This window comes from Leuciscus leuciscus (assembly GCF_965113295.1).
Source record: "Leuciscus leuciscus genome assembly, chromosome: 10".
NCBI classification, from domain to species: domain Eukaryota; kingdom Metazoa; phylum Chordata; class Actinopteri; order Cypriniformes; family Leuciscidae; genus Leuciscus; species Leuciscus leuciscus.
This window is the reverse complement of record NC_138734.1, coordinates 18,580,410-18,606,974: the sequence shown is the minus strand read 5'-3', so window position 1 is coordinate 18,606,974 and position 26,565 is coordinate 18,580,410. Positions and strand designations below refer to the sequence as shown.

Below are 26,565 nucleotides of genomic sequence, written 5' to 3'. Positions count from 1 at the left end.
GATGAAATATTGTTCTTGTAAATACTTTCCAGCATTTCAGTAATAAAAGTGTACGTACGGTGCTCGGCAGTGATCAAAAAGGATTTAAACAGTGGATTTTGAATCTCTTCTTGTAAACTCAGAGATGTGGATTCAGATGGCAATTAAATTACCACACGACCTGTTTGTCAAAAAAAAAACAGTAGGTACTAATTTGGCCAAGGATTTTTACGCGGGTTGGGTGAGAAAAAACACTGATATTATGGATTCGAACGGCACTAAAATCACAGACTTACTCCTTTAAATGTTTAAAATACCGTACGAGCCCATGAGAAATAATTACCGTCCGAATAGGCCTAGGACTTAATTGACAGTAGCCTTTCACTGGCCTTTAAAAGCGCTCTTTAATTAAATTAAATTAATAATATAATATATATAATAATATAATTCAAAATCTAACAACAATCAGTGTAATGACAATTTTATTCTTTGCATGAAAACACTTGAATTAGCCTAATTTAACACTGTCTGGGTGTATTAAAACTTCAGAATTATATTCGTATAGACCTGCAACAGTGATAAGGAAAAGCTAAGAGTGGTCCAGACCAACCTTCCGAATGTATGACTTACAGAAGGTATACTTAACTAAGAACGTTTCGGGAAACGTATTAACGATAAGGTACAGCTTAAGGTGTAACTTAACAATGATGTAGTGTTAAGAAGGTTTCGGGAAACGCAGCCCAGATCTGCAGGCAGAAGTTTCAGCTTTGTCACAGACTATAGAGAGAGATTCATCTGTTGTACTTTATTAAAGTTTGGTGCTAGTCACATCATTGTGATGTCTAACTGAAGAGTTTTCCTGGAACATTAGTGCTCTCTAGTGGCAGAACAATATACTTACATGTATGTCCAACACATTCTCACTCCCAACTCGTCACATATGGACGCTTGGCCAGGACCCCTTGGCGTCATTTTTCAACGATCTGGGTATACCTTTAGCGTCAATTTTCAACGTGCAGGGTAGTCCGATAGACTTCTATAGAACTCTGACCTGGAGCCTGCGGCGTTGAAATTTGACGTTTTGGGTAAGCATAAAGCCTGTTTTATGCTTCTGCGTCGAATCGACGGCGTACCCCCGCGGACCCCTCTGCGTCGACGCGAACCTCGACGCGACCCCTCCGCCGTAGCTTGACGTGCACCTCCAAAAAATTGTAACTACGCGTCGCGGTGACGCAGACCGCAGGGGCTGTGATTGGTCAGATTATACATCATTTCCGGAGTAAAATATATTAAAATAGAAAACAGTCATTTTAAATTGTCATAAAATATGTTTTGTTTTATTGTTTTTTATATACTAAACACAGCCTTGGTGAGCAGAAGAGACTTCTTTTAAAAACATTAAAAATCTTACCGATCTAAAACTTTTGACCGGTAGTGTATATGTATATATTTATATATATTCTTTTCTTTTTTTTGTTGTTGCTAGAAATAAACTTCAATCAATCAAATCAATGTTTGTTTTGAAAAAAAGTTTGTTGTTTATTTACAATACAATGTTCACGGGTACATCATGGATATCAAGTAATTAACCAAGTCTGCCACGGGACACTACATTATCCTGCCATGGCACCGTGGTCGCACCCATTTTGTAGCCCAACCCGGTGATCTGTTGGTTTGCACCCGAAGATAAAATCTTTAAAGTCACTGCCAGTCTCTGAGCGAGGTCAATAGGCATACTGTGTGTAGTCTGATGCTGTATTAACGGCTTTAAACGATGAACAAGATCGTCAAATCGACCTTTCGACATCCGAAAATACTTAAAGTGCATTTCTTCGTCCAAGTCCCTCAGCGGTCGAACAACCGTAACAAATTCGCCAATCCTTCCCCTGTCTTCGTGCACTGGTCGTACAGACCACCTTTGCTGACGTCTTCTTTTTCTTCTACGATTAAACATTTGCAACAAAATCATTTGTTGTTCAACGTTGATTAGCTCCAGCTGCAACAACACTCTCTCTCTTTCCCTCGCCATTGTCGGAAATGAAAAAGCGGAACCGGCGCATGGAACCAAAACAAACTAGGAAAGAGATTCGCGAACCACACCACCCCCCTAGCGTTCTGGCGGTGAAATGCACCGCGATGCAACGCAACCCGACGCAGAACCATAAAACGGTCACGACGCCGTTGGAGTGACGGCGTAGCTACGCCGTGGAGTTGACGCAGAAGCATAATGAGGGCTTAACGCAGCCCGTTGTCTGCGATGAATGGGTCGAGACTACAATAAATACAAAATTAAAAGGAATAATCTACAATAAATGATCTATGCCAGGGCTAGTCAAATGGCAGCCCCCAGATTATCTTTATCTGGCCCTCCAACTAGTTTGTGATGTTCAAAACCTCTCGCAATCTGATCATAGGCAATCATAGGCAACTGCATTCAGCGGTGAGTTTAACAACGCATATGGTGAGCAACAGCATTCAGCGATGAGTTTAACAACGCTCATTGTGGTGAGCAACAGCATTCAGCGGTGAGTTTAACAACACACATGGTGAGCAACAGCATTCAGCGGTGAGTTTAACAACGCAGGTATAACGGCATTCAGAGGTGAGTTTAACCAAAACAACGCTCAACTGCAGGTAAAACGGCATTCAGAGGTGAGTTTAACAACACTCCATGGCGCGTTCAAGTAAGCATTTAAGCGTTTTCTTGCCATAGGTAACGTTAAGTGACACTGCTTTAACTAGAGCATGCTGGATAACGTATTTTTATCGGAGGTTGTTTGTTGATGTTAATAAATATAATATGCTACGATTGTGTTCAATTAATCAAAGTTTTGTTTATTTATTTATTTATATTTATTAAATCCTCTTAATTAATAACGCTGACGTCACTGTATGGGGCGATCCCAAGGTCCATTGCGATTTTCCACTCGGTAAGTAGAAGAGTTAATTAATAGAGATGGATACTATTCTTAAATGTACACATCAAAAACTTTTGAATCAGGACAATAAGTTGTGTTTAGAACCTTTAGACGTGTAAGGTGGCAATTTTTTCTTATGACGGTAAATGATATTGAAGATAACTGATAATGAAGACATTATTAAAACATATAGCTTGCTACACCAAATGTGCAGGCTAGCAAAGTTAGCTAATCAAATACTGAAATTTAATTTTTGTCGCATATAATCATGCAAGGTACAATTATAGGGGAATGTAAGATTTCCAGTATTACATTGGCCCACAATTATTATCCAACATTATAAATGTTCAGATGAAGAACGGTGTTGCCAGATTGGTTTGTTTTACAGCCCAGTAATTGTTTAAAATCCACACAAAATTATATAATAAACACCCAAATAAATCTATAATAAACAATACAGATTAATTCATAACTACAACCTTGTGGCTCATCACAAGTTTTCAATATGAAATAAAACAATTAATGTGTATAATTAATGTAATAAGTATAACTTATTGACTGATTCATATATATATATATATGGGTATATATATTTAAAAGTTCTGCTGTGGCTTTGGCTTTTTTTGGCGAAATAGAGCAAAACTTACATTATTAATTTTTTTGGTCTAAAATGTAATTAACAATATTAACTTCTTGTTTATTGAACTGTATAAAATCAATACACTCTAGCCCATTCTGGCAACACAGATGAAGAGAATACTGGTGTAAAATGTTCAAATCTGTTGTTGTTTTTTCCTTTAGGTCCTTCAAATTTGGCAGCTTCAATTTCATTTTATTCTAACCCCACACCACATATACACACACACACACACACACACACACACACACACACACACACACACACACACACACACACACACACACACACACACACACACACACACACACACACACACACACACACACAAACAAAGGCACTTTTAAGAGCCACGTTCGTCTTGTTAACCTGTACTCATCAGTCTCTCTCTCTCTCGCTCTCTCGCTCTCTCTCTCTCTCTCTCTCTCTCTCTATCTCTGTTTACACATATATATTTGTTTTATCTGTCCATCTCTTTGTTGTGAGTCTTTCTGTCTGTTTTTGTGTATATTTGGTGTCTAGTCATGACAAGGCCCAAATTCAGGCCCTGCCCTTCTTGCCAGACTCCCAATCAGGCAAGCAGGAAAACTTGCCATGTCTGTTTTGCAAGCCTGTCCACCAAAAAGAAAATTAAAGAAAAAGTGGTGTCACTGGATAGCCAATGGGGGAAATCTGTCCTTAAATGCAGAAATGCTGGGCGTATAATTGATTCTGCCCGTATTGCAGTAAGTAAAAGTATTAATATTTCACAAGTTAGTGTTACGTGAAGTGAAGTTGAAAGCCCGTGTTTTTCTCATACTGAATATCAGACAAGTACCAATGTGATCTGGCCTTTAAAAACATAGTCTTATTATTTAATACATAGAAGAATCCATCTTTACCTATAAATTGTGCTAAAGAGAAACAATAAGTTGTGTTCTCTGTCAAGTAAGTAAGTCATGATGGCAATGGCAGAAACTGCAGGAGTACCTCTGGCTTTATCTGAAACTGGCCATTGATTGTATACAGTTCATTATTCAGTAATGTTTCTTCTAAAATAATTATAATGAAACAGGTTACGACACATTTTCTTGCATTGTACTCCAACTCCATTAAATGTCCTTAAATTAAAATTGCTTTATACAGTATTGATGTTTAGAATAATTCAGTGGGTTTGTTTAACTAATGTGTTATTTCTGCTTTTGTTCATTTCAGGTGAGTAAACTTGAAGCTGTGGGATACAAGCCGATTTTATTTATTGGCAAGCCAGATAAAAGGGCTTCGAATAAATGGGTTGCAGAAATAATTACCCATCTGGACCCCACTCCTGTCACTAAAATTCTTTTGGAGAAGATGCGGAGGGCCTATGAATTTATCTTGACAAAATGTAAGTAATGTTTTGGTTTAGAAATTATGAATATTTAGAATACATCTATATTTCTTTGTTAATATGTACAGATTTTAAATGAAAGTAAATTTGTATTATAGCAACCTCCACAGCACAGCAACCAGAAAGTCAAACCGCGGCGGCGGAGAGTCAAACCGCGGTGGAGGAGAGTCAAACCGCGGAGGAGAGTCAAACCGCGGAGGAGAGTCAAACTGCGGAGGAGAGTCAAACCGCGGCGGCGGAGAGTCAAACCGCTGAGGAGAGTCAAACCGCGGAGGAGAGTCAAACCGTGACTCTCAAGGAGTCTGAGACAGTATTTGTTCTTGACCTTGTTCCTCTGTCTTCCCAACTCTCTCCAACCTCTCTCTTTCCTACTTCCTCTTCTACTTTTACAACTATTCTTCCTTCAGTTTCTTCGCCACCTCCACTGTCTTTGCGACAAATGAAAAGGACAAACACCTCTACCTCTTCACACTATTCTGCCTCTGTCTCTCATCCATCTGCCTCTTCCATTCCCACGTCTTTGAGTCCGGAGGGGCCACGTGTGAAGAACAGAAGAAAAGGTAACTTTTTGCATAGTACATACTTACTCTACACCAGTGGTTCTCAACTCCAGTCCTCGGGACCTGTTGCTCTGCACATTTTGTATGTCTCTCTTATCTGACACATTCAGTTCAGTTCAGTTCATGGAGTCTCTCTTAACGAGCTGATGATCTGATTCGGGTGTGTTAAATAAGGGAGACATACAAAATGTGCAGAGCAGCGGGTCCCGAGGACTGGAGTTGAGAACCACTGCTCTACACTGTTAATAAATTTGCTCCCAGTCACAGTTGACTTAATGTAAATTAGATTCATCGGCTTACCGAATCATTGGTAGCCAGTTCACAGTATCTAGTTATTTAGCTGTGGCCAATGTCCAAGGGCGGTGGTTAATGTCAATCCCTGACTTAAGCTAAGAGGACTTTGGGAAAACCAATCCTGTACTTTTTGCTTGATTGACATAAATTCAGGGACAAATTCACTTTGACATGAATGGAAAGGACTGCATATCGCCTCACATGTGAAATTATAAATATGGACTGATTCAGCTACAAAGCATGGCATTCATGGTTTAATAAGCTTTCCTTGTTTTTTCATTTTTTCAGGTTGCCGAAAATGTAGTAGGCAGAAGGTTCCTTTTTGATCGTATAACTGGGGAACGGATAAATGAGGTAAAATATGTTCTGTTAGGCTGCTTTCTTATCTCAATGACTGATTCTGACCTTTCAAGGATAATACAACAATATGTTATGCCCTATTCATTGATTGCTTAAACAGTTAGAATACTTATTACTTGTGTTTGTGTGTGTAGGGGAAAGCCGAATTGAGAGTCCACTGGTTGCCTTGCACTGTGTGGTAAGTTATGTTTTATTAATTATTTAATTCCATTGCAATGCAAATTAGTCCATTCCATGACTAATACAATGTAGGCAAAGTTCAACTGGTTTCTTGCAAGCAGCATGGATGTTCATGTCAGTGTTGTCTGTGGCAAGAGAAAACTCCCTGGTCCTGTAGTTGATCCCGTCAGTAAATCATCCTCTGAGGTAGTCTTTAGAGAAACTGGAGTGAGGTCGATTGTCAGTACTCAGAAGCAAATAGCGATGTGGTAGAGGCATTTGGAAGAGCTAGATCCATCAGGTAGGCCCTTGTAACCTTTAGGACATGCATTCCGATGATGAAAAATGATGGAATAGTCTTCCGTGCATTCCAAATTCAGACACACTCTCTCAGTCCAGACTAAAGCTGCTTTGAAACAATATGTATTGTGAAAAGCGCTATACAAATAAATTTGAATTGAATTGAAATTTGAATTAAAGACAAATATCTCTGGATTGTCTTTAGTCTAGACTGAGAGAGTGTGTCCTAATTTGGAATGCTCGGAAGACTATTCCATAATTTTAAAGACAAATGGGAGAATGATCTACTGTACCTCCTTGTCTTCATTTAGAATATTCTATTTGTAATATCCTGGAATTTTGTGATTAACACAATGGATTATAGGTAATGAGGAGCTGCACCATTCAGTGCTTTCTGAGTAATTAATAGAATTCTAAAATTAGCTGACAGACAGACAATTTATGGACAATAAAATGGTCCTGATGTGATCATGTTTTCTGTTTCTAGTAAGTACTCTAGCGGCTAGCTCTAGCTCTGAACTAGCTTATTTATTGAGCCTGCAGGACATCCACTCGGTAATGCATTACAAAAGTAGCAGTGATTCATGCACACATAAGGTAATTTTTCAGCATCTGAAACTCTTATGTGTCAAAAGTTAGTTTTTCTAAGATGGAGAATCCTGTTGTATGTGCTGGAAATGTTATTTTCAAAGGAACATAAGAACATCAAACATAAGATCTGTGTTCTAAACTGTTGTAGATGACATAACATTTTCCTCATCCCACTAATGACAACTTAATCCCTCAGTTTATCAGAAACATTTTGAAATCAGTAAATTTGGAAATACATGGCTTTCAATGTACAGAAACTGAATGGAAAATTGTGTAACTAGAGCTGCCAGACAATTGTAGTTTAGGAAAAAGTACCATATTTTCCTGTGAGATGCAATGTTGTATAAAAAAGTGCTAAATGAAAATACATCAATTAAGTCCAAGTACCTCAAATTTGTTATTAAGTAAATTGAGTACATGTACTCAGTTACATTACACCACTGGGCTTAACCAGAGTTAATGCTACTTTAACAAGCATCAATACATTTCAAGAAACTCTCTAAATTTAACCCAACAGTGATTATTATTATTTTTTTCCTCTGTGTTCTAATGAAATGTTGTGCACTTATGATATTTTACAGTGGCAAAACCTGGGATGACACATGGGAGCCTGCCAGTGAATTCCTACATGTTATGCCTAAGTCCCCAGATCCCAACCAGCTTTCAGCATGACAGCCTAGTCACCTGTACTCTCACTTAGAAGTTTATTTTTGAGTTTATTTTTTTATTTTTTTATTGCTTTTGTTCATTAAAGTTTTTTGCACAATACCCAGTCTCTTTTTGTGTTTATTTTCTTAATGGTGTTAAAAAAAAAAAAAAAAAACTTTAGCATTTTTCATTAAATGAAAGCTTTAGCGTAAGTTCTGCCGGGAAGACTCAATTGTTACGTCACTTATTACCTTCTCATCTATCCAATCGTGTTCTAAAACTTGTAGTAAAAAAAATCTGTACTTACACATGTCTGAGTTCACAGATGCTGACGCCTACATTCACCTCCATCCTCCCCACCACCACCAGGATGGTCTCTCCCCATACCTCACAGGGGGTCGGCTGCGCCCCTGCCTTCGTCTTCAGGCAGGAAATGCAGAGGATTGCGAGCTACGCATGGGGCCAATGCCAAAGAACTTTATATCTCAATACTTGCTTGCTGGGCTGTTAATAAATGCATACTTGTTACGTTATTTTGCCTCCCGAGTCTTACTGGTAGAACTGCACAATGTGTTCTTCAAAGGGAAGAAAATAATGTATTTTCTGGTGGCTCCTGGTTTGATAAAGAAAAGAAAAATTAAAGTCTTTAAATAGTTTGGCATATCAATACATTTTGGGAAATTAGTACAAAGTGTGTGCAATCATCTTTAAATGTTACAGACGCATTTTATTTGATTAAGAGATTAACTTACATCTGTTTAAAACAAAATACTGCATGCTAGAATAACTAGTAGGCTACTTTTTGTAATTATATCCATGTAGGGTTACATCCTATCTTCAGTCGGAAGAGCCTGTTTTTTTAATTATTTATTGCAGAACTTATACATACATGATCAGGGAAATTAAGCGTTGTTGTATTTCTTTCAGTGAAAAATAACAACAACAACAAAATAAATAAATATCCTGGACTTGCGTACATCAAAAGTCGGAAGAGCCTGTAAATACCATATATGGACAAGTGTGACGAGGCTTTGACGTTTCCATGGCGCCAGAAGGACAAACTGTGGTTGGACTAACGTTTAGGTCAGAATAAAAAGCGCTCCATATCGCAAACTATGTTTTGCTGTCGTTATGACGTCAGTAATACTGTCAGTTATCAATGAGGTATTTCTATATTGAAAGAAATTACACGTTTACCGAGATCCTAACCCTAACCCTATAGTGTAACTACACACTTCAATGAACTACAATTTACTTACCCGTCCTATCGACACAGTAATAGAGGCTTATGGGTAATGTAGTTTAAAAACGTCTAGTAATATAATTAAATAAATACAATCTTTAATGAACAAAGGGACATCCAAATATGTTCATTATACAAACCTCTTTGGCATATTTGAGAGCCAGACTGAAATTTGGTATTTTACTGTGGGCACTATTTAAAATGTTTTTATAACACCTTTCCATGTATGCCAGACATCTCTGTCCAACATTATGTATTAAACATAACCTAAATAATTGTCCTACCAATTTTAACTTTGATACGCTTATCAGACTTTGCATTTGCAGACTTTGCAGAATGTGCATTTGTATGCTCTTCCAGGGGTGCTACTGGACCCCTGGGGGAGGAAGGGCAGTAAAACCTACACAGATGTACTCTCTTCATCATGGACAACAAACTGTATTGAGGCACATTTATATCTGAACTTTTTTTTTTCTTTCCCCCCCTTTTCTATATTTACATCATGCTTGTGTTAGGTTTTGATTATATTGCAAGACTCTGAACTCGGAATACAAAAATACAGTAATATTTTACAAACGTTGTAAAATACACTTTTTCTGAATTGCTAAAACACTAAACCCCCCAAATTCTCAATAGCCTAATCTAATTTGTCGAACTGTACATAATACAAGTCAGTTCAGAGTGCCAAAATTGACTCAAAATGTTGCACTGAATGTTGATACCAACAATGAATGGAAACAATATAAGAGGGAGAGGAGGAAGAGTATGTGTGTAAGAGATGGTGAACAAGGAGGAATATGAGAAAGAGCAAGTGTGGAGAATGTTGTCAAGGCTGGATCAGCTTTAGGGTTTTTCCCTTTGCCTGCAGAGATGATATTGTCTGTGATGTGAATAAAGTCCTCAGTCTGAACCCAACATGAAGACGTGATGCTGAAGCAGAATCAATCTCTCTCACTTACCTTGATTCTGCAGTTGCACATCTCTTCTGAGTGACTACAATGCTTTTCATTTAGAGTTTTTTACTGTAACCTTTTTGTCTTTTACAGTTGGGTCACTATATTTTCACAGTATGCAAGTGTTGAATATACAGACATTCAATACTATACAATATTCAGTACGATACTATACTTGCAGTGCATACAGTATACAAGTTATTCACCTTATGTAAGTTGTAATTACTATACTTTTGCTATGTAATTGCAAAATTTGTTTACTTAGTTACGATACACTTTTTTTTCGGTAACTGCGTGCTTTGGATTCTGTGTTCTTAATTTTTTGATGTACTGTAGTGTCTAACGAATGATCGGTAGTGTTTATAATATTGACTCACTGTGTGTATGATTGAGACTGAGCATTGTTTAATTTATGGTTTTGAGGCAATTGTTTGATTTTGCAGAAGAGTCAGAGTACCCTAGAGTTCAACAAAAGTACCCCACACAGTACAGTACTTTAATTAATGCAATTTATTTCCACCACTGACTGGTTGTAGAGGCATGCATGCACACATTTCTATATATGTGAAAGAAGAGGTAATACTTTGGCTATATTGGTAACACTTTACAATAAGGTTCGTTAGTTAACATTAGTTAATGCACTGTGAACTAACAATGAACAGCTGTATTTTTATTAACTAACGTTAACAAAGATGAACAAATACAGTAACAAATGGATTGCTCATGGTTAGTTCATGTTAGTTAATACATTAACTAATGTTAACCCTCTGGAGTCTGAGCGTTTTTTTGGGCCCTGGGGGTGTTCTGACATGCCCTGACATTTGTGCTTTTTTCAGTTGCTTATAAACATATTAATGGCAAAGGTGTAAATTCACTCTATATAGCACAAACAGGACTACAATAATATGTGAGCCACATGTATGTACATGTTTTCATTTTTGAGAGAATAATGTTTATGCGTGGTTATCGAAAAAACTAAAAATTAAAATTTTTGAAATAAGACCACAAAACACATACTAAATATGTGGCAATAAGACTTTTGACTTATGGATGTCGTCGCCTATAGTTTTTTCTTCAAAATTATGTGAAAATAGTCTTGCTTTATCGTTCACATAAAACCATACATTGATTTAAATTGATGTAAAACAGGTTTTGCTTGGAAAGCCAATATGCGAGGGGGCGTGAACGAGGAGTGGTTTACACCTTAGAATACACCCACTCTGCATAATGATGAGCCATTCACTCAGGTGTGACACTGACTGAGCCACAATGAAAGGACAAAAGATATATTTAGAAGAAGACTTATATTGACCATTTAAGATTTTGCTTACATCTATCTTGTAAATATGTTTTGCTATTTTATTAAAATGGTTACAATTACAACAATAATTACAATTTCAACAATATTTCAAGTGTACTCTTTCTTTGTAAAAAAAAATGATTATAGGCCCTACATTTTATCTATGTATTCATTAGTTTGAATATAACCAACATTGGAACAGCTAACATCTTAGTTGATGACTTTATTTTTGACAAAAATCGTATTTTATATATAGAAATGGCTAAACAAAAGCTTATTTGATGTGGCAGTATATTCTACAGTAAAAACTGTACCCAAATCTACTAAACAAAATGTTGTCTTTCATATTTCGTCTGACTGTAACGTTGTTTTCATGAAATATTAGGGCATATTGTTAATTTGCAGTTTAATACGTTGCTTATACAAATAGCCTACATTTTATTTCAACATTCAGTCGATGTTTACTTATCTCAGTATAGCAATACAGTTTGCTAAAACATCATCATTCATTCACACACGCGATTTAAATTTAAACTGTCTTTGCCAGCTGTGGTAAACAGCGCGCATTCATGCCGTTTATTCATTCATAAACAGAAACCCACGTGAAGAAATTCACGTGAGAAGGAAAAAACTTACTTGTATTCCTCAGCTCGCTCCTCGATATACCCGCACTTCTGAGGGACATTTTCGATTAGTATTATTCCTCACAGCGCTGCAAGACGGTGTAAACAATGATCTAAATAAACGTGTGTGTTTTCTCGAGCTGATGGGGGCGTTCACAGGATTGCCCCAGCCATTTGCGTTTGAATAGCGTGCGCTCTCCGTGGGCGGGGCCGATTATAACGTAATGAGATGAGATGAGCTCGACTGGAATCGCTGTCTTTTAATACAGATTTCACAAGATGAGAATAATTGTTTTTTTATATAAATGACTTCATTTAAAAGAAGAGAATTCAAGCTTCATGCCTGTCTGTCTGTATGTCTGTTTGACTGAGTATTCGCTGAGTTATTGTTAATTTTCGGACGCGTTTCAGAATGGACTTCACTGGCAGAGAGAAGGCAGAACTCGCTTCGTGTTTATTTTTCTTTATTTGGCAAAAAGCACAACACTTTGTTTTTATTGTGAGTATACACAAAAATAATACACATTTAACAGAATCGATTGATGTATGAAACTCCTATGGAAAATCAAAGTCAACAGAGTATTTATGAGTTTCTTTTACACTAATAAAAAAAAAGCGAGCTGGTATCGCCGGCGATACCGTAGACCTCAGGGGGTTAACTAATGAACCTTATTGTAAAGTGTTACCATTATATTTATATGGTGATAAAAAGCAGATGTTATTACATGCTTTATATTCATAGTAAAGGTCATTGTCCAGAAGTATGAAAGGTGCTACACTCTTGTTGATTACAGTCCATCATCAGATATTTCGTAGTCACTGTCGTACTCATCAGCTGAATCACTGTACAAGAAGTTGATGTCCTCTGCTCCAGACAAAACTTGCAGGTAAAAGTCTCTTGCTTGCGCCTTCATTTCTTTGATTTGATGCCGCTTTCTGAGGATGATGCTCTGCAGACCTTTCAAACCCTCTTCACTTAGGCCACATTGCGAATCTTAAAAGAGGAAAACAAGAATATAAGACCAGCCTTAGAAACTTTATAAACAGTCATCATTGTTGTGTATATTTATTAGGGCTGCCCCCTAATAGTAATCTTTGGTCGGGGCAACCCTATGTTTATGTAATTTATTACAAATACATACTTTTCATTGTCTCACTGGAAAACAAGCAGGACAGCTCTCTGAGGGTATCGGAACGAGTTGAAAGAGATTTCCAATGGTGGTCCATCTCTGCAACAAGAATCTTCTGCTCCTCCTCAAGTCTGCTTACTGACATGATGATGTCAAACGCCCTTCTCTTTGTCCTTAGATCGACAGATTCTGGGATGCATTTATGATAAATAAATAAATAATTTGTATTAAACATCAACCTTAAAAGAAACTCTGAAATTGTATGGGGTTACAGAATGAGATTTAAAGCATTGCGGGTTATGTGTCATTATGTATCAGATTTGTCAGAAGCAGTCAACAGACTAGTGTACATACCACTGTGTGGAAGCTGCCATGGCCAGGCGGTCTCACCAGACAGAATGGTTTCCAGGCAAAGAGTTTCTGTGATTGGAACCATTCTGTTGTATTTCTCCACAACAGATGTCAGATGTCCCTTCTCCTCCCTGATCTTGCGGCGCATTCTGGCACGACCTTTGTTGCCATCGGCATCTTTATAGAGACGCTGGGAACGTCTCTTGATACTGGCTACCAGCACCTCAATTCTGCTGGCCAAGGCATCAGCATCATTTGTAGTTGTTGTTGTTGATGCTGAGAATAAATAGGTGTGGTTTGCACTTTACAATACCAGTAACAATTACAATTATTTGTGACTAAATGTATTACAAGTAATAATTTCCTCACCTTCAGCCCAATCCTTTACATCATTCACCCAGTCTTCCAATTGGCTCGCTGTCACTGTCAGTTGGGCTTTCATGGACTCTAGGTTTTGTAACTGGCTTTGCAGAGATTTAGTGGTCTACAATAACAAACAATAGTAAGAAACAAGAACCAAATGTTCAATGCACAGTTTCATACACTGCTAACATGCAGTACTGAACATCTAAAATGAATTCTACTGATGTCATTACCTTTTGATATCGACGGGTCAGTGAGATAGCCAAATTGTCGAACTTTTGCTGATTCCAGCGCATGGCCATGAGAGTCAGCATGTCTGTGCGTCCTGCAAACACAGAAAATATGATGTTACCATATCCCCCTACTTATTATGTAAGGATGTAACTAGTGCAGTATGTGGTCATCTTACCTGCTTTTGACATATGCTTAGTGGTTACTGCAATCCTAGAGAGGAAGGCATTGCACTGTTCCACCTCCTCCCCTAGAGTTAAACCAGCACCGTCCTGATAAGCCCCACTCCATTTCACCTGGTTAAGAATAAAATGAAAATGTCCATGAACAAGACACCTAACCCCAGCTGCTCCCAACAAGCTGGATGGCGCCTTGCATGGCTGACACCGCCGTCAGTGTATGAATGAGTGTATGAATGGGTGAATGTGAGGCAATATGTAAAGCACTTTGGTGGCCATGGGTCTGTTAAAACGCTATATAAATGCAGTCCGTTTACCATTTATCACATAGCAACATTTCCTTACCTCGCATTTAAAATCATGGGCTTTGGCATGAAATACCGAAAGAAATGGCTTCATGTTAAGAAGATGCTGGAGCTCTGGACAGCTTTTTGCAACTCTTTGGAGGTAAGGCCAATATTTGCAGGTCACATCCATACAAAAAAAAGTGATTTGCCTACTGGCCAGCTTTTCTTGCAGGTACAGGGGATAGGCAAAAATTTCCCCCCTATACATATTTAAGGCAGAGAGCAGGACTCCGTGCCGACACACCGCAAGCTCCAATCCCTCCTCGTCAACCTTGCTGGCAGATCTTTGGGAGGTCTCTCTGGCTGCTGACCACTCCCCTCCACAAACACCTCTTCCACTGACCTACAATATGGAAAATGGTTGATGAAAATAAGACTCTCCTAAACAAACTCTTCAGAAAGAGGTTATTATAGTGCTGTAGTCTAATTATCATCTAGAATTTTACATGTTTGGTTGTGTTGTGAATGTGGTCCACAAATCTTTTCACGTCTTCGTCCTTGGCTATGAAGACGCCTTCAAAGATGGCCTGTTCCTCAGATCTAAAAAACAACAAAAAACAACAATTGATGATTGACAACAATTTATGATAACTTAGAATCTGAGATTACTTGGTTCACAGCTATGTTTTCTTATTAATACAAACACTGTGATACAGTTTGGTGTACCTAGCAGCATTCTTGAAACGGTAATGCTTGCGGTTTCCATCAACTGAAACTGCAAGAATATCTGGGGTGCATGCAGGACAGTTGAAGGGCTCTTCCTTGCATATATTGTCCACCTCAAATCGCACAGCCTCCCACTCAAAAAAACTTTTCTGAAAACTGTCTGCTGAGATCTTGCCAGTCTATTAAAAGTAAGGAAACCAACAGCTATTAATGTACAACAAATACATAAGCATCAAACAGCTTATCAACCCACAACTCAAAGATATCAACAACACTGCAGGATAGATAAATTCAATACTCACACGACCAAAGCGGACAGTTCGCTGATTCAGCATTCTTAGAAATGCTTGGCAGGACAGTCCTGGTGCCGCCATCTTCATTTCTTCAAATGAAAAAAAGACATCTGTGGCATAAACTGTGGCAAATTGAAGGGTTGCAGGCCAGTAGTCACTTCGGTTTAGGTCAGCGACTCCAGCAGTCCAAGTGGCTTGGCATGCCTCACAAACTAACTCTGGCATGCTTAGATCATGTCGTCCTGGAAATATCAAAAACACATCCACTGTAATGTAAACCATAGCTGATTAATCAGGGTTTGGGTTATTTGTACAATTTATACATTACTTTGTATACTTCATATATATATTTTTAAGTTTTATATCTATGTCAAACGTGTAGGGAGTCGCGTATGGATAGATATTTATTTTTAAGATGCTTCTCAAACAGGACAAAATAAAGTTCTTCACATTCTTACCATTCATTGTGACCACAGCAACAATCTTGCCTGGACTAACCCTCAGTGACTCTGGTGAACAACCACAGATTTTGTCAGGCATCTCCACAGGTACAAGCCGAACTGAAAACACAGAATATCCACATACATTCAAGATAAAGCAATAAGAGACAAAAAGGCATCATTTAAATAGTAAAGCTTATGAGCTTAACTATTCTAAGAATGATATATATGTTGTACACACAAACCAGAACTTACCACAGTGGGAAAGAGCCTTATCCACCACGAAAGTTGTTGGAGGCAATGGCTGGAAGAATCCAGCAGTCATGGCATCTCTGTTGTGGAGGACATGTCTGGTGTGCATGCTGACGTCACAATCAGCACAGAGGAAGGGACGTGGTCGACAGTCACAACACCGGACAGCAGCAGGATTTCTCCCACACTGTTGGCAGATGCGTGTTGCCACATTTTCTTGTGCCGCAGCAGTGTTCACCAGACGGGGTCTCTCTGCCCTCCACCTCTCTGAAAAGAGACTTTGCCGTGTGCTCCAGTTCGAGGAAGCCAGAAGTTTTGGGGTTTCAAGAGGTGATGCCTCATCACCTGAGGATTCGCTTAGTGAGTGCTGGAGATCTTGTAGAAAACACTCTGTAAATGGTAAGGAATATTAAAAAACAATAATTTCCTTCTATGTACATATATATTTTTACAATATTAAAGTGTACTTCATTATTTGTCTGCGAAAGGATCAGTATTCTAGCAAATTTTAAAATAGAAACATTTATTTACATTTTAACCCACTGTCATATATATATATATATATACACACACACACACAGATACAAGGGCTAATGGAAACACAATGAAGTACACACCAACAGTCTCTGGAGTAAAGGCCACTTCACAGTTAGTGTCAGGAGCAATGAAGGGAGGATCAGTCTTCCGAATGTGATCAGCTGTAGAGGATAAAAACAACACAAATCAGCATTTATAACATTCAAATTTCCAACTTGTCCCAAGGCCTGGTTACCAGCCTAAATTGGTGCAAGGTCACTGTTTAACATATAGCTAGAGAGAAATACTAGTACACTTTTTATTTCCCAAACCCTAACAGAGACAGTCCAATTACTATCGGTTATCTGCATACAAGGTGTCACTAGATGATGACAACAAATAGGAATGCTTATATAGAAGGAAGCTGGCTGGCCATTGACAACACACTCTGAAGAACAAACTGTTTCAAACACAGCCTTGCCAAGACCAACAACTTGCAAGAGATTTAGTGCAAGCTAGCTCATTTGACATCATAACCATATTGACAAGATTTTCTGACAATGAAAAATAACCACAATAAAACTAATTTTTATGCGCTAACTTGCTAGTTTATACTGCTTTACACAACTATGTAATATTAGCCTTAATCTGTCTCTTTCACTTAATCCAAGACTAGTGACATATTTAATAAATCTACTTTTTATGTAAAAAAATCAAATGATTGGTTCTGGTTTGATTGTTTTCCTGACATATCAAGCTATACATATATTCCTTGATTTTATACACTCATACAGTAAGTGCCTAAACAATGTAAATCTTCAAAATATCTTGAATGAAAAACAATACTGACCCTTATTTGACTGATTCCTGCTTGATCTTGGCCTCGCATAGACAATATTTCCAGTAATGTCTCTTTTTCTCCATTCCACCCTCGGCTCAGGCGTCTTCACTGGTGCTGCTGCCTCCTCTTCTTGCAGCTCACCAAGAAGGTCATCAAGACTTTGGAGCTCATCCTTCAGTTCTTGGTCATCAACCAGGTTATCCAAGATCATGAGGTGTTCTTGGATTTCTGAATCACTCTTGGACATTGTGATGGACAGAAACACAAACAGACAGAAAGACTCACAACGAAGAGATGGACAGATAAAACAAATATAGATGTAAACAGAGAGAGAGAGAGAGAGAGAGAGAGAGAGAGAGAGAGAGACAGAGAGAGAGAGAGAGAGAGATAGCTACAGAGAGACTGATGAGTACAGGTTAACAAGACGGACGTGGCTCTTAAAAGTGCCTTTGATTGTGTGTGTGTGTGTGTATGTATATGTGGTGTGGGGTTAGAATAAAATGAAATTGAAGCTGCCAAATTTGTAGGACCTAAAGGAAAAAACAACAACAGATTTGAACATTTTACACCAGTATTCTCTTCATCTGTGTTGCCAGAATGGGCTAGAGTGTATTGATTTTATACAGTTCAATAAACAAGAAGTTAATATTGTTAATTACATTTTAGACCAAAAAAATTAATAATTTAAGTTTTGCTCTATTTCGCCAAAAAAGCCACAGCAGAACTTTTATATATATATATATATATATATATATATATATATATATATATGAATCAGTCAATAAGTTATACTTATTACATTAATTATACACATTAATTGTTTTATTTCATATTGAAAACTTGTGATGAGCCACAAGGTTGTAGTTATGAATTAATCTGTATTGTTTATTATAGATTTATTTGGGTGTTTATTATATAATTTTGTGTGGATTTTAAACAATTACTGGGCTGTAAAACAAACCAATCTGGCAACACCGTTCTTCATCTGAACATTTATAATGTTGGATAATAATTGTGGGCCAATGTAATACTGGAAATCTTACATTCCCCTATAATTGTACCTTGCATGATTATATGCGACAAAAATTAAATTTCAGTATTTGATTAGCTAACTTTGCTAGCCTGCACGTGGTGTAGCAAGCTATGATATGTTTTAATAATGTCTTCTATCATTTTCCGTCATACGAAAAAATTGCCACCTTACACGTCTAAAGGTTCTAAACACAACTTATTGTCCTGATTCAAAAGTTTTTGATGTGTACATTTAAGAATAGTATCCATCTCTATTAATTAACTCTTCTACTTACCGAGTGGAAAATCGCAATGGACCTTGGGATCGCCCCATACAGTGACGTCAGCGTTATTAATTAAGAGGATTTAATAAATATAAATAAATAAATAAACAAAACTTTGATTAATTGAACACAATCGTAGCATATTATATTTATTAACATCAACAAACAACCTCCGATAAAAATACGTTATCCAGCATGCTCTAGTTAAAGCAGTGTCACTTAACGTTACCTATGGCAAGAAAACGCTTAAATGCTTACTTGAACGCGCCATGGAGTGTTGTTAAACTCACCTCTGAATGCCGTTTTACCTGCAGTTGAGCGTTGTTTTGGTTAAACTCACCTCTGAATGCCGTTATACCTGCGTTGTTAAACTCACCGCTGAATGCTGTTGCTCACCATGTGCGTTGTTAAACTCACCGCTGAATGCTGTTGCTCACCACAATGAGCGTTGTTAAACTCAACGCTGAATGCTGTTGCTCACCATATGCGTTGTTAAACTCACCGCTGAATGCAGTTGCCTATGAACGCGCTAAACCTTTGCGCAGAGGGCACTTTGATATCAGATTGCGAGAGGTTTTGAACATCACAAACTAGTTGGAGGGCCAGATAAAGATAATCTGGGGGCTGCCATTTGACTAGCCCTGGCATAGATCATTTATTGTAGATTATTCCTTTTAATTTTGTATTTATTGTAGTCTCGACCCATTCATCGCAGACAACGGGCTGTGTTATGCTTACCCAAAACGTCAAATTTCAACGCCGCAGGCTCCAGTTCAGAGTTCTATAGAAGTCTATCGGACTACCCTGCACGTTGAAAATTGACGCTAAAGGTATACCCAGATCGTTGAAAAATGACGCCAAGGGGTCCTGGCCAAGCGTCCATATGTGACGAGTTGGGAGTGAGAATGTCAGAGATTGATAAAATATTTACTTCCATTCATTGTCACAGGCCAAGACAGATTATCACCTCATAAAGTGATTCAACACACAGTTTTTCTTTTTTTTTATTACATTCATTAAGTATGTTAAAGAGATAGTTCACTTTGAAATTAAATTTTGGTATGTTTTAGCTTACCTCAAGGGCATCCAAGATGTAGGTGTCTTTTTTTCCGCAGTAGTTTCAATTTTGATATTTTTAGATGTCGCCTTGGCTACGGTTTCTTTCCAATGAACTGCAGTAGCCAAGGCGACATCTAGTGTATATATCTATGCACCAGTCTGCGCACACGTCACACAGCAGGATGCGCGCGCGCCCTCAAATCACTTGGACGTGGCTGTGTTCAAGAGGTAAAAACGATATAAATACTGTTCGTTTTCTCACACAAACCGCTCGTTTCGTGTCTTAGGCCATCAATGTGTACTTACGATGGGGAATTGTTTAATTTGGACGATGGGGAATTGTTTTAATTTGGACTCTGTGCATGCTCTTTGAGATAATGACCATAGACCTGCATTATATGACTGACAGACCAGAACGGTTTGACCTAAAAATATCAAAATTGAAACTACTGCGGAAAAAAAGACACCTACATCTTGGATGCCCTTGAGGTAAGCTAAAACATACCAAAATTTTATTTCAAAGTGAACACATAAGTGAATGTTAAAAAGCATTAAAAAAAAAAAAAAACATGAGAGAGTACATCATGACATGGTAAATCATTTTTGGGACATGAGAAACTTTTTAGAATTCTTCTCAGGCATGAAAATAATGATGTAACATTTAGGTGCAAAAATACACAAAAGTACTCCATAACTAGAAGCTAAAATGGCAAATATCTCCACAGCTACAGTAAATTTCCCAGGGGAACTGACATAGGCTGGGATAAACGTGACCCAAACAGCACAGAATATGAGCATACTGAATGTGATGAATTTGGCTTCATTAAAATTATCAGGCAATTTTCTGGCTAAAAAAGCCAGGATGAAGCAGAAGGCAGCTAAACAGCCAATATAACCCAACACACAACAGAAAAGGGCAACTGAACCCAGGTGACATTCTAAAATGATCCGATCGCGGTACAGCCAGGTGTTCCTTACTGGAAATGGTGGTGCTGTGATAAGCCAAGCCACGCAAACCCCCCCCTGCAGGACTGAACATAAAAACACACCCAGTCTCTGCTGAGGGGGGCGAAACCAGCGTACAGTGTTGTTACCAGGCAGTGTTGCTTTAAAGGCCATAAGCACCACTAGAGTCTTACTAAGGAGACATGAGAGGCAGAGGGCAAAGCTCAAGCCAAAAGCAGTCCGTCTAAGAGGGCATGCCCAGCGTGATGGCTGACCGAGGAAGGTTAGCGCACATATGAAGCAGAGAGTGAGAGAAATCAGCAACAGAAAACTCAGTTCTGAATTATTAGCTCGGACCAGGGGTGTGTCGCGATGGCGAAAGAAGATTGCAGCAGCTGTCATCGCAGCAACCACACCCAGAATGGCTATAACTGCCAGGGCCATGCCAAAAGTCTCAGAGTAGGATAGGAACTCAATCTGCTTGGGAACACAAAGGTTTCGATGTTGATTGGACCAGAAGTCTTCAGGGCAAAGCATGCATTCAGGTTGATCTAAAAATGGACGCATAAACACACAGAAAGGGACATTCACCTAAAATTAATTCAAGGGAAAGAACTTTAATTGGTAATTTGTAATGAATTGTTTAAAAAAAGGTTAATTGATGCAAACAGACAGTCCAGTCAAGTCAAGTCAAGTCAAGTCAAGTCAAGTCACATTTATTTATTTAGCGCTTTTTACAATACAGGTTGTTTCAAAGCAGCTTTACAGAGATAACAGGAAAATGCAACAAAGTTTGTTTCCAGAAGAAAATAGCGTCACAGTCAGTGATGTTCAGTGATGTTTCATTTTGCTGTAAAAGAGTTATTAATTTAGTTCATATATATATATATATATAGCAACTCTGGAGAAAACCGTGATGTCATCCGTGAGTAGTACCAGTCATTGTATGTATATGTGTATCAGTCTGATAATACCGGTAATATTGCTGATGCTGCCCTCTGCACAAAGCACACAGTCATAGCAGCATACAGGCTGACCCTCTCGTGTAACCTTTCTGTATCCCTGTGGACAACTAGCAGAGCACACAGATACTGGTATCTATAAGAGAGAGAGACAAGACATTATAATCAAAATATCTGTGTGATTATAGAGACTAGATAGCCACAACCTACAAAAAAATTATAAAATAAAAAAACTGATAAAAATAAATTCCCAAGTTCTAAGCAATTGAAGAACTGATAAAAAAATATATATCACCTTTGATAAAATGTCTGCCAAATGAAATAAATGTAATAATGAAAACAATTATTATCAGACACTATTTAAAATAAGTAGAATAGTCCATTCAAAAAAAAAAATAATTCTGATTATTAGTAACAGAGTATGAGACTCCATAATTTTACCTCCTTAGTTCCTCCATGCCAGATGATTTTGTCCTGGTTCAGCAGTAACTGCTGTGCTGTCGAAAGAGAGGAGTCAAAGCGACCCACTTTAACATACTGTACCAGACCCTCATCCGACCCTATCTGCCAGTTCACAATGTCATATGACCCGACGGGGTCTCCATTCTTATCAAAGTGGATCAAATCTCCAAACATGTTTGTGTAGTTCAATTTCCTCAGGACCTCAACAACCTGGAGAAGATTAATGCACAGAAAATATTACCCTTGGCATAATGTATAATAATATAGTTTATATATATATATATATATATATATATATATATATATATATATATATATATATATTATGAATGATTATATTTTAACTTTTCTTTTAATATATATATATATATATATATATATATATATATATATATATATATTACAGAAAAGTTAAAATATAATAGTAATAATAATAACAATAACAATATTATGCCACATAAATGTTTCTCTTAAGGTTACATTAACACTGATTTATTGAAATGCACACCTGCCAGGGCAGTAGATTATGAATATCAGGGCACTGCTGTGTCAAGGCAGACCCAATCTCTTTTTGACACAGAAGCAGGTTATGCAGTGCATGTGCCACCGTGTAAACAGCCTTGTGAATGTTGTATGTCACCCTGAGCTCTGACACATCATTATAGATACTGTGAATGTCCTGGACCCTCTCCATGCCAGTACAGCTATGGGTGTAGTGCACTTGTTCAGTTGTGGAGGGAGCAGGAAGACTTGTGTTTAATAAGCACTGGAACTGTGTTTCCCAGAACTCCCTTGCAAATGCATTGTAAGGCTCAGCCAGGGGCTGTATGCTTTCAAGGAATTGTTTTAAGCCGGGTATCTCAGCTCGGCGGATTGCAAAGCCGATGGTTCCACTTAGTGAGAGGTAGTTCTTTTTAGTGGAGATGAGAGTGGAAGTCACCCAGGCTTCACTGGCCACCCACTGCTTCCCGGTCACATTTTGCCTAACTATTTCATCCACTACTGGCTTGATGTCCTCCTCGATGGCAAAAACCACCAAAACACGTGCTGTAGAATCTCGAATGGTCTTGACGATATCCTGCAGCTGTTGCTGAGTTGGCAGTTTGGGTATGATCACTCGATAAGCCACACACACACCCAACTTTGCCACTGCAGTGGTGAACAGATCTATGCCGGTGCGCCCATAAGCGTCATCGGCTCCTATTGTGCCCACCCAAGTCCATCCGAAGTGCTTTACCAGACGAGCAAGAGCGCTGGCCTGATTAACATCACTGGGAATTGTGCGAAAGAAATAAGGGAACTGGTGCTTATCACTCAGGCAAGCACATGAGGCAAAATAACTCACCTGAAGCAGAGATGTGGACAGAGGTTTAGAAAAAGATTGAAAGAGGAGTGAACACATAAAGATTTTCTGTGGCAAAGAGTACACAAATACAGAATTCCTTAATTTCAAATAATTTTGTCTTGCTGATCTGCCCTCACCAGCGGAATACGGAACAGGTTGAGTATTCTGGAAATGGCCATTGACAGGGTGGATCCAGAGTCCCCAATAATGATGGGGATTCTTGGGGAGGAGCATTCCCCCAAACTGCTTCTCTTCATGGGTTGAGAGACTACAGACAATGCAGTCCTCAGAGACAGAGCAGTCAGCCCACATGTGTCATACAGCCTATAGCCCAGTGTGATGTTTGGCAGAAGGGTAGGGTTTCGGTTGATCTCCTCAATGAAAAAGATCATTGACTGAGACCAGCGGAACACTCGCATGTTAAACCTGAAAGAAAGATCAACCTTCAGTTAATTTCAAAACTCAAAAATAGATTATTCAATCACAGGCTAATACAAAAACAGAGCATTTAGTCTAAACAAAATGTATATTTGACACAAACTAAAATAAGCAACAATCAGTTTTGCTGTCTGATATAAATAGGAACTACTTCAGATTTTTTCATTACCCCGTACATTTCCTCTGGTCTGGCTGACTTCTAAAGTTCAGCTCCTGGTCGATGCCTTTGGAGTGGATGGGAAACATACCAGCTAGAACTACATGGCCCTCCTTATAGACCACAGTTGAGTCTAGGTCCTTCCAGAGTTCACAGTCTGCCTCTGAATTGCTTTGAACAGGGTAGAGAAAAGAAAATACCAAATGTACAACCTGGAGAAATGACATCTTCATCTCGATCTCTGCACAGTGTTCTTCTAAACCACAACTGGAAACTGGGGATCTGGGTGAAGGACTTTATAGAGGTAATGTAGTGAAGATGCTCTCTACAGGGACATAAAATGTAGGCACACACACATACACAAATGTGGACAAAGCCATGCGTACACACAATATACAGTGTGTTAGCCTAATATCGGCATCAATCCAACCTATTCATAATAAATGATACCCAATAAAATAACAAAGAGCCTTTGGTAGAATCTCCAATCTCTTCAAAACAGTATATTTCCATTATAATATTCAATAAGAGAACAAGAAGGGAAAGTCCCTTAAACAGAGGGTTTGTGACATTCAGAAACAATAAAAGATAAGAATAAAAAATAAAAAATAAATAAATAAAATTTTAAATGAAAGTTTCTTTAAATGAAAATGAAAATAAATTAATACATGTGCATGGCTGGGTCATTCTCAGGAAACCATTTTTGCCAATCTTCACTGAATTTTGTTTAGACTATACATATGTTGTACGCAAATAACGTAGTGCAGCATTCTCAGCACGTACGGACTTGGTGTATGCCTATTCACTAAGTTACTCCAGTTGAGCGATCATATTGCGTGCACGCATTAATGTGCAGTGTTTATCCCTGCTGGAAAAACCAGCATAGACCAGCATCATTTCCATGCTGGTTTATGATGGTTTATGCTGGTCTATGCTGGTTTGGTGCTGGTTTATGCTGGTCTATGCTGGTTTGGTGCTGGTTTAGCTGGTGGACCAGCAAGACCATGCTGGTCGACCAGCATGGTCTTGCTGGTGATGCTGGTCAACCAGCATGGTGATGCTGGTCATGCTGGTCAACCAGCAAGGTCTCATTAATGATGTTGGTCTACCAGCATGGTCTTGCTGGTGATGCTGGTCAACCAGCAAGGTCTCATTAACCCCCTGAGGTCTACGGTATCGCCGGCGATACCAGCTCGCTTTTTTTTTATTAGTGTAAAAGAAACTCATAAATACTCTGTTGACTTTGATTTTCCATAGGAGTTTCATACATCAATCGATTCTGTTAAATGTGTATTATTTTTGTGTATACTCACAATAAAAACAAAGTGTTGTGCTTTTTGCCAAATAAAGAAAAATAAACACGAAGCGAGTTCTGCCTTCTCTCTGCCAGTGTAGTCCATTCTGAAACGCGTCCGAAAATGAACAATAACTGAGCGAATACTCAGTCAAACAGGCATACAGACACACAGGCATGAAGCTTGAATTCTCTTCTTTTAAATGAAGTAATTTATATAAAAAACAAATATTCTCATCTTGTGAAATCTGTATTAAAAGAGAGCGATTCCAGTCGACCTAATTACAGCTAATTCAGATGTAATGTGACTCCGCCCACGGAGAGCGCGCGCTATTCAAACGCAAATGGCTGAGGCAATCCTGTGAACGCCCCCATCAGCTCGAGAAAAGTTTATTTAGATCATTACTTGTTTACACCGTCTTGCAGCGCTGTGAGGAATAATAGGCTACAAATGGAAAATGTCCCTCAGAAGTGCGGGTATATCGAGGAGCGAGCTGCGGAATACTAGTAAGTTTTTTCCTTCTCACGTGAATTTCTTCACGTGGGTTTCTGTTTATGAATGAATAAACGGCAGAGATGCGCGCTGTTTACCACAGCTGGCAAAGACAGTTTAAATTTAAATCGCGTGTGTGAATGAATGATGATGTTTTAGCAAACTGTATTGCTATACTGAGATGAGTAAAAAATCGACTGAATGTTGGAATAAAATGTAGGCTATTTGTATAAGCAACGTATTAAACTGCAAATTAACAATATGCCCTAATATTTCATGAAAACAACGTTACAGTCAGACGAAATATGAAAGACAACATTTTGTTGACTAGATTTGGGTACAGTTTTTACTGTAGAATATACTGCCACATCAAATAAGCTTTTGTTTAGCAATTTCTATATATAAAATACTATTTTTGTCAAAAATAAAGTCATCAACTAAGATGTTAGCTGTTCCAATGTTGGCTATATTCAAACTAATGAATACATAGATAAAATGTAGGCCTATAATCATTTTTTTTTTTACAAAGAAAGAGTACACTTGAAATATTGTTGAAATTGTAATTATTGTTG

At 38.2% G+C, this 26,565-nt stretch overlaps 2 protein-coding genes and 2 long non-coding RNA genes across 4 annotated transcripts; 2 read left to right on the top strand and 2 right to left on the bottom strand.

The window, feature by feature from the left end:
• The first annotated feature begins 2,409 nt into the window (after positions 1-2,409).
• Positions 2,410-5,043, top strand: LOC309508535. Its single transcript, XR_014209515.1, has 3 exons — positions 2,410-4,259; positions 4,729-4,900; positions 5,002-5,043. It is a non-coding gene; the product is annotated as an uncharacterized lncRNA (long non-coding RNA).
• Positions 5,044-5,086: 43 nt separating this feature from the next.
• On the top strand, positions 5,087-7,863 carry LOC309508564. The gene is made up of 4 exons (XR_014209553.1): positions 5,087-5,463; positions 6,046-6,111; positions 6,252-6,295; positions 7,749-7,863. It is a non-coding gene; the product is annotated as an uncharacterized lncRNA (long non-coding RNA).
• A 4,741-nt stretch (positions 7,864-12,604) lies between these two features.
• Positions 12,605-18,231, bottom strand: LOC309508326 (uncharacterized protein). The gene is made up of 14 exons (XM_082182913.1): positions 17,553-18,231; positions 16,804-16,884; positions 16,190-16,576; positions 15,953-16,054; positions 15,504-15,736; positions 15,202-15,380; positions 14,982-15,075; positions 14,534-14,878; positions 14,188-14,305; positions 14,012-14,103; positions 13,785-13,899; positions 13,419-13,691; positions 13,077-13,253; positions 12,605-12,928 (listed from the first exon to the last, which is right to left on the bottom strand). Exons 1-14 carry the CDS (start codon positions 17,788-17,790, stop codon positions 12,723-12,725), a joined length of 2,640 nt encoding a protein of 879 aa, XP_082039039.1. The 5' UTR covers positions 17,791-18,231; the 3' UTR covers positions 12,605-12,722.
• Positions 18,232-20,494: 2,263 nt separating this feature from the next.
• On the bottom strand, positions 20,495-24,295 carry LOC309508353 (extracellular calcium-sensing receptor-like; the record flags this gene model as incomplete). Its single annotated transcript, XM_082182943.1, has 6 exons — positions 20,495-21,393; positions 21,817-21,940; positions 22,246-22,476; positions 22,775-23,611; positions 23,749-24,037; positions 24,219-24,295. 6 exons carry the CDS (start codon positions 24,293-24,295, stop codon positions 20,495-20,497), a joined length of 2,457 nt encoding a protein of 818 aa, XP_082039069.1.
• Between the last annotated feature and the right edge of the window lie 2,270 nt (positions 24,296-26,565).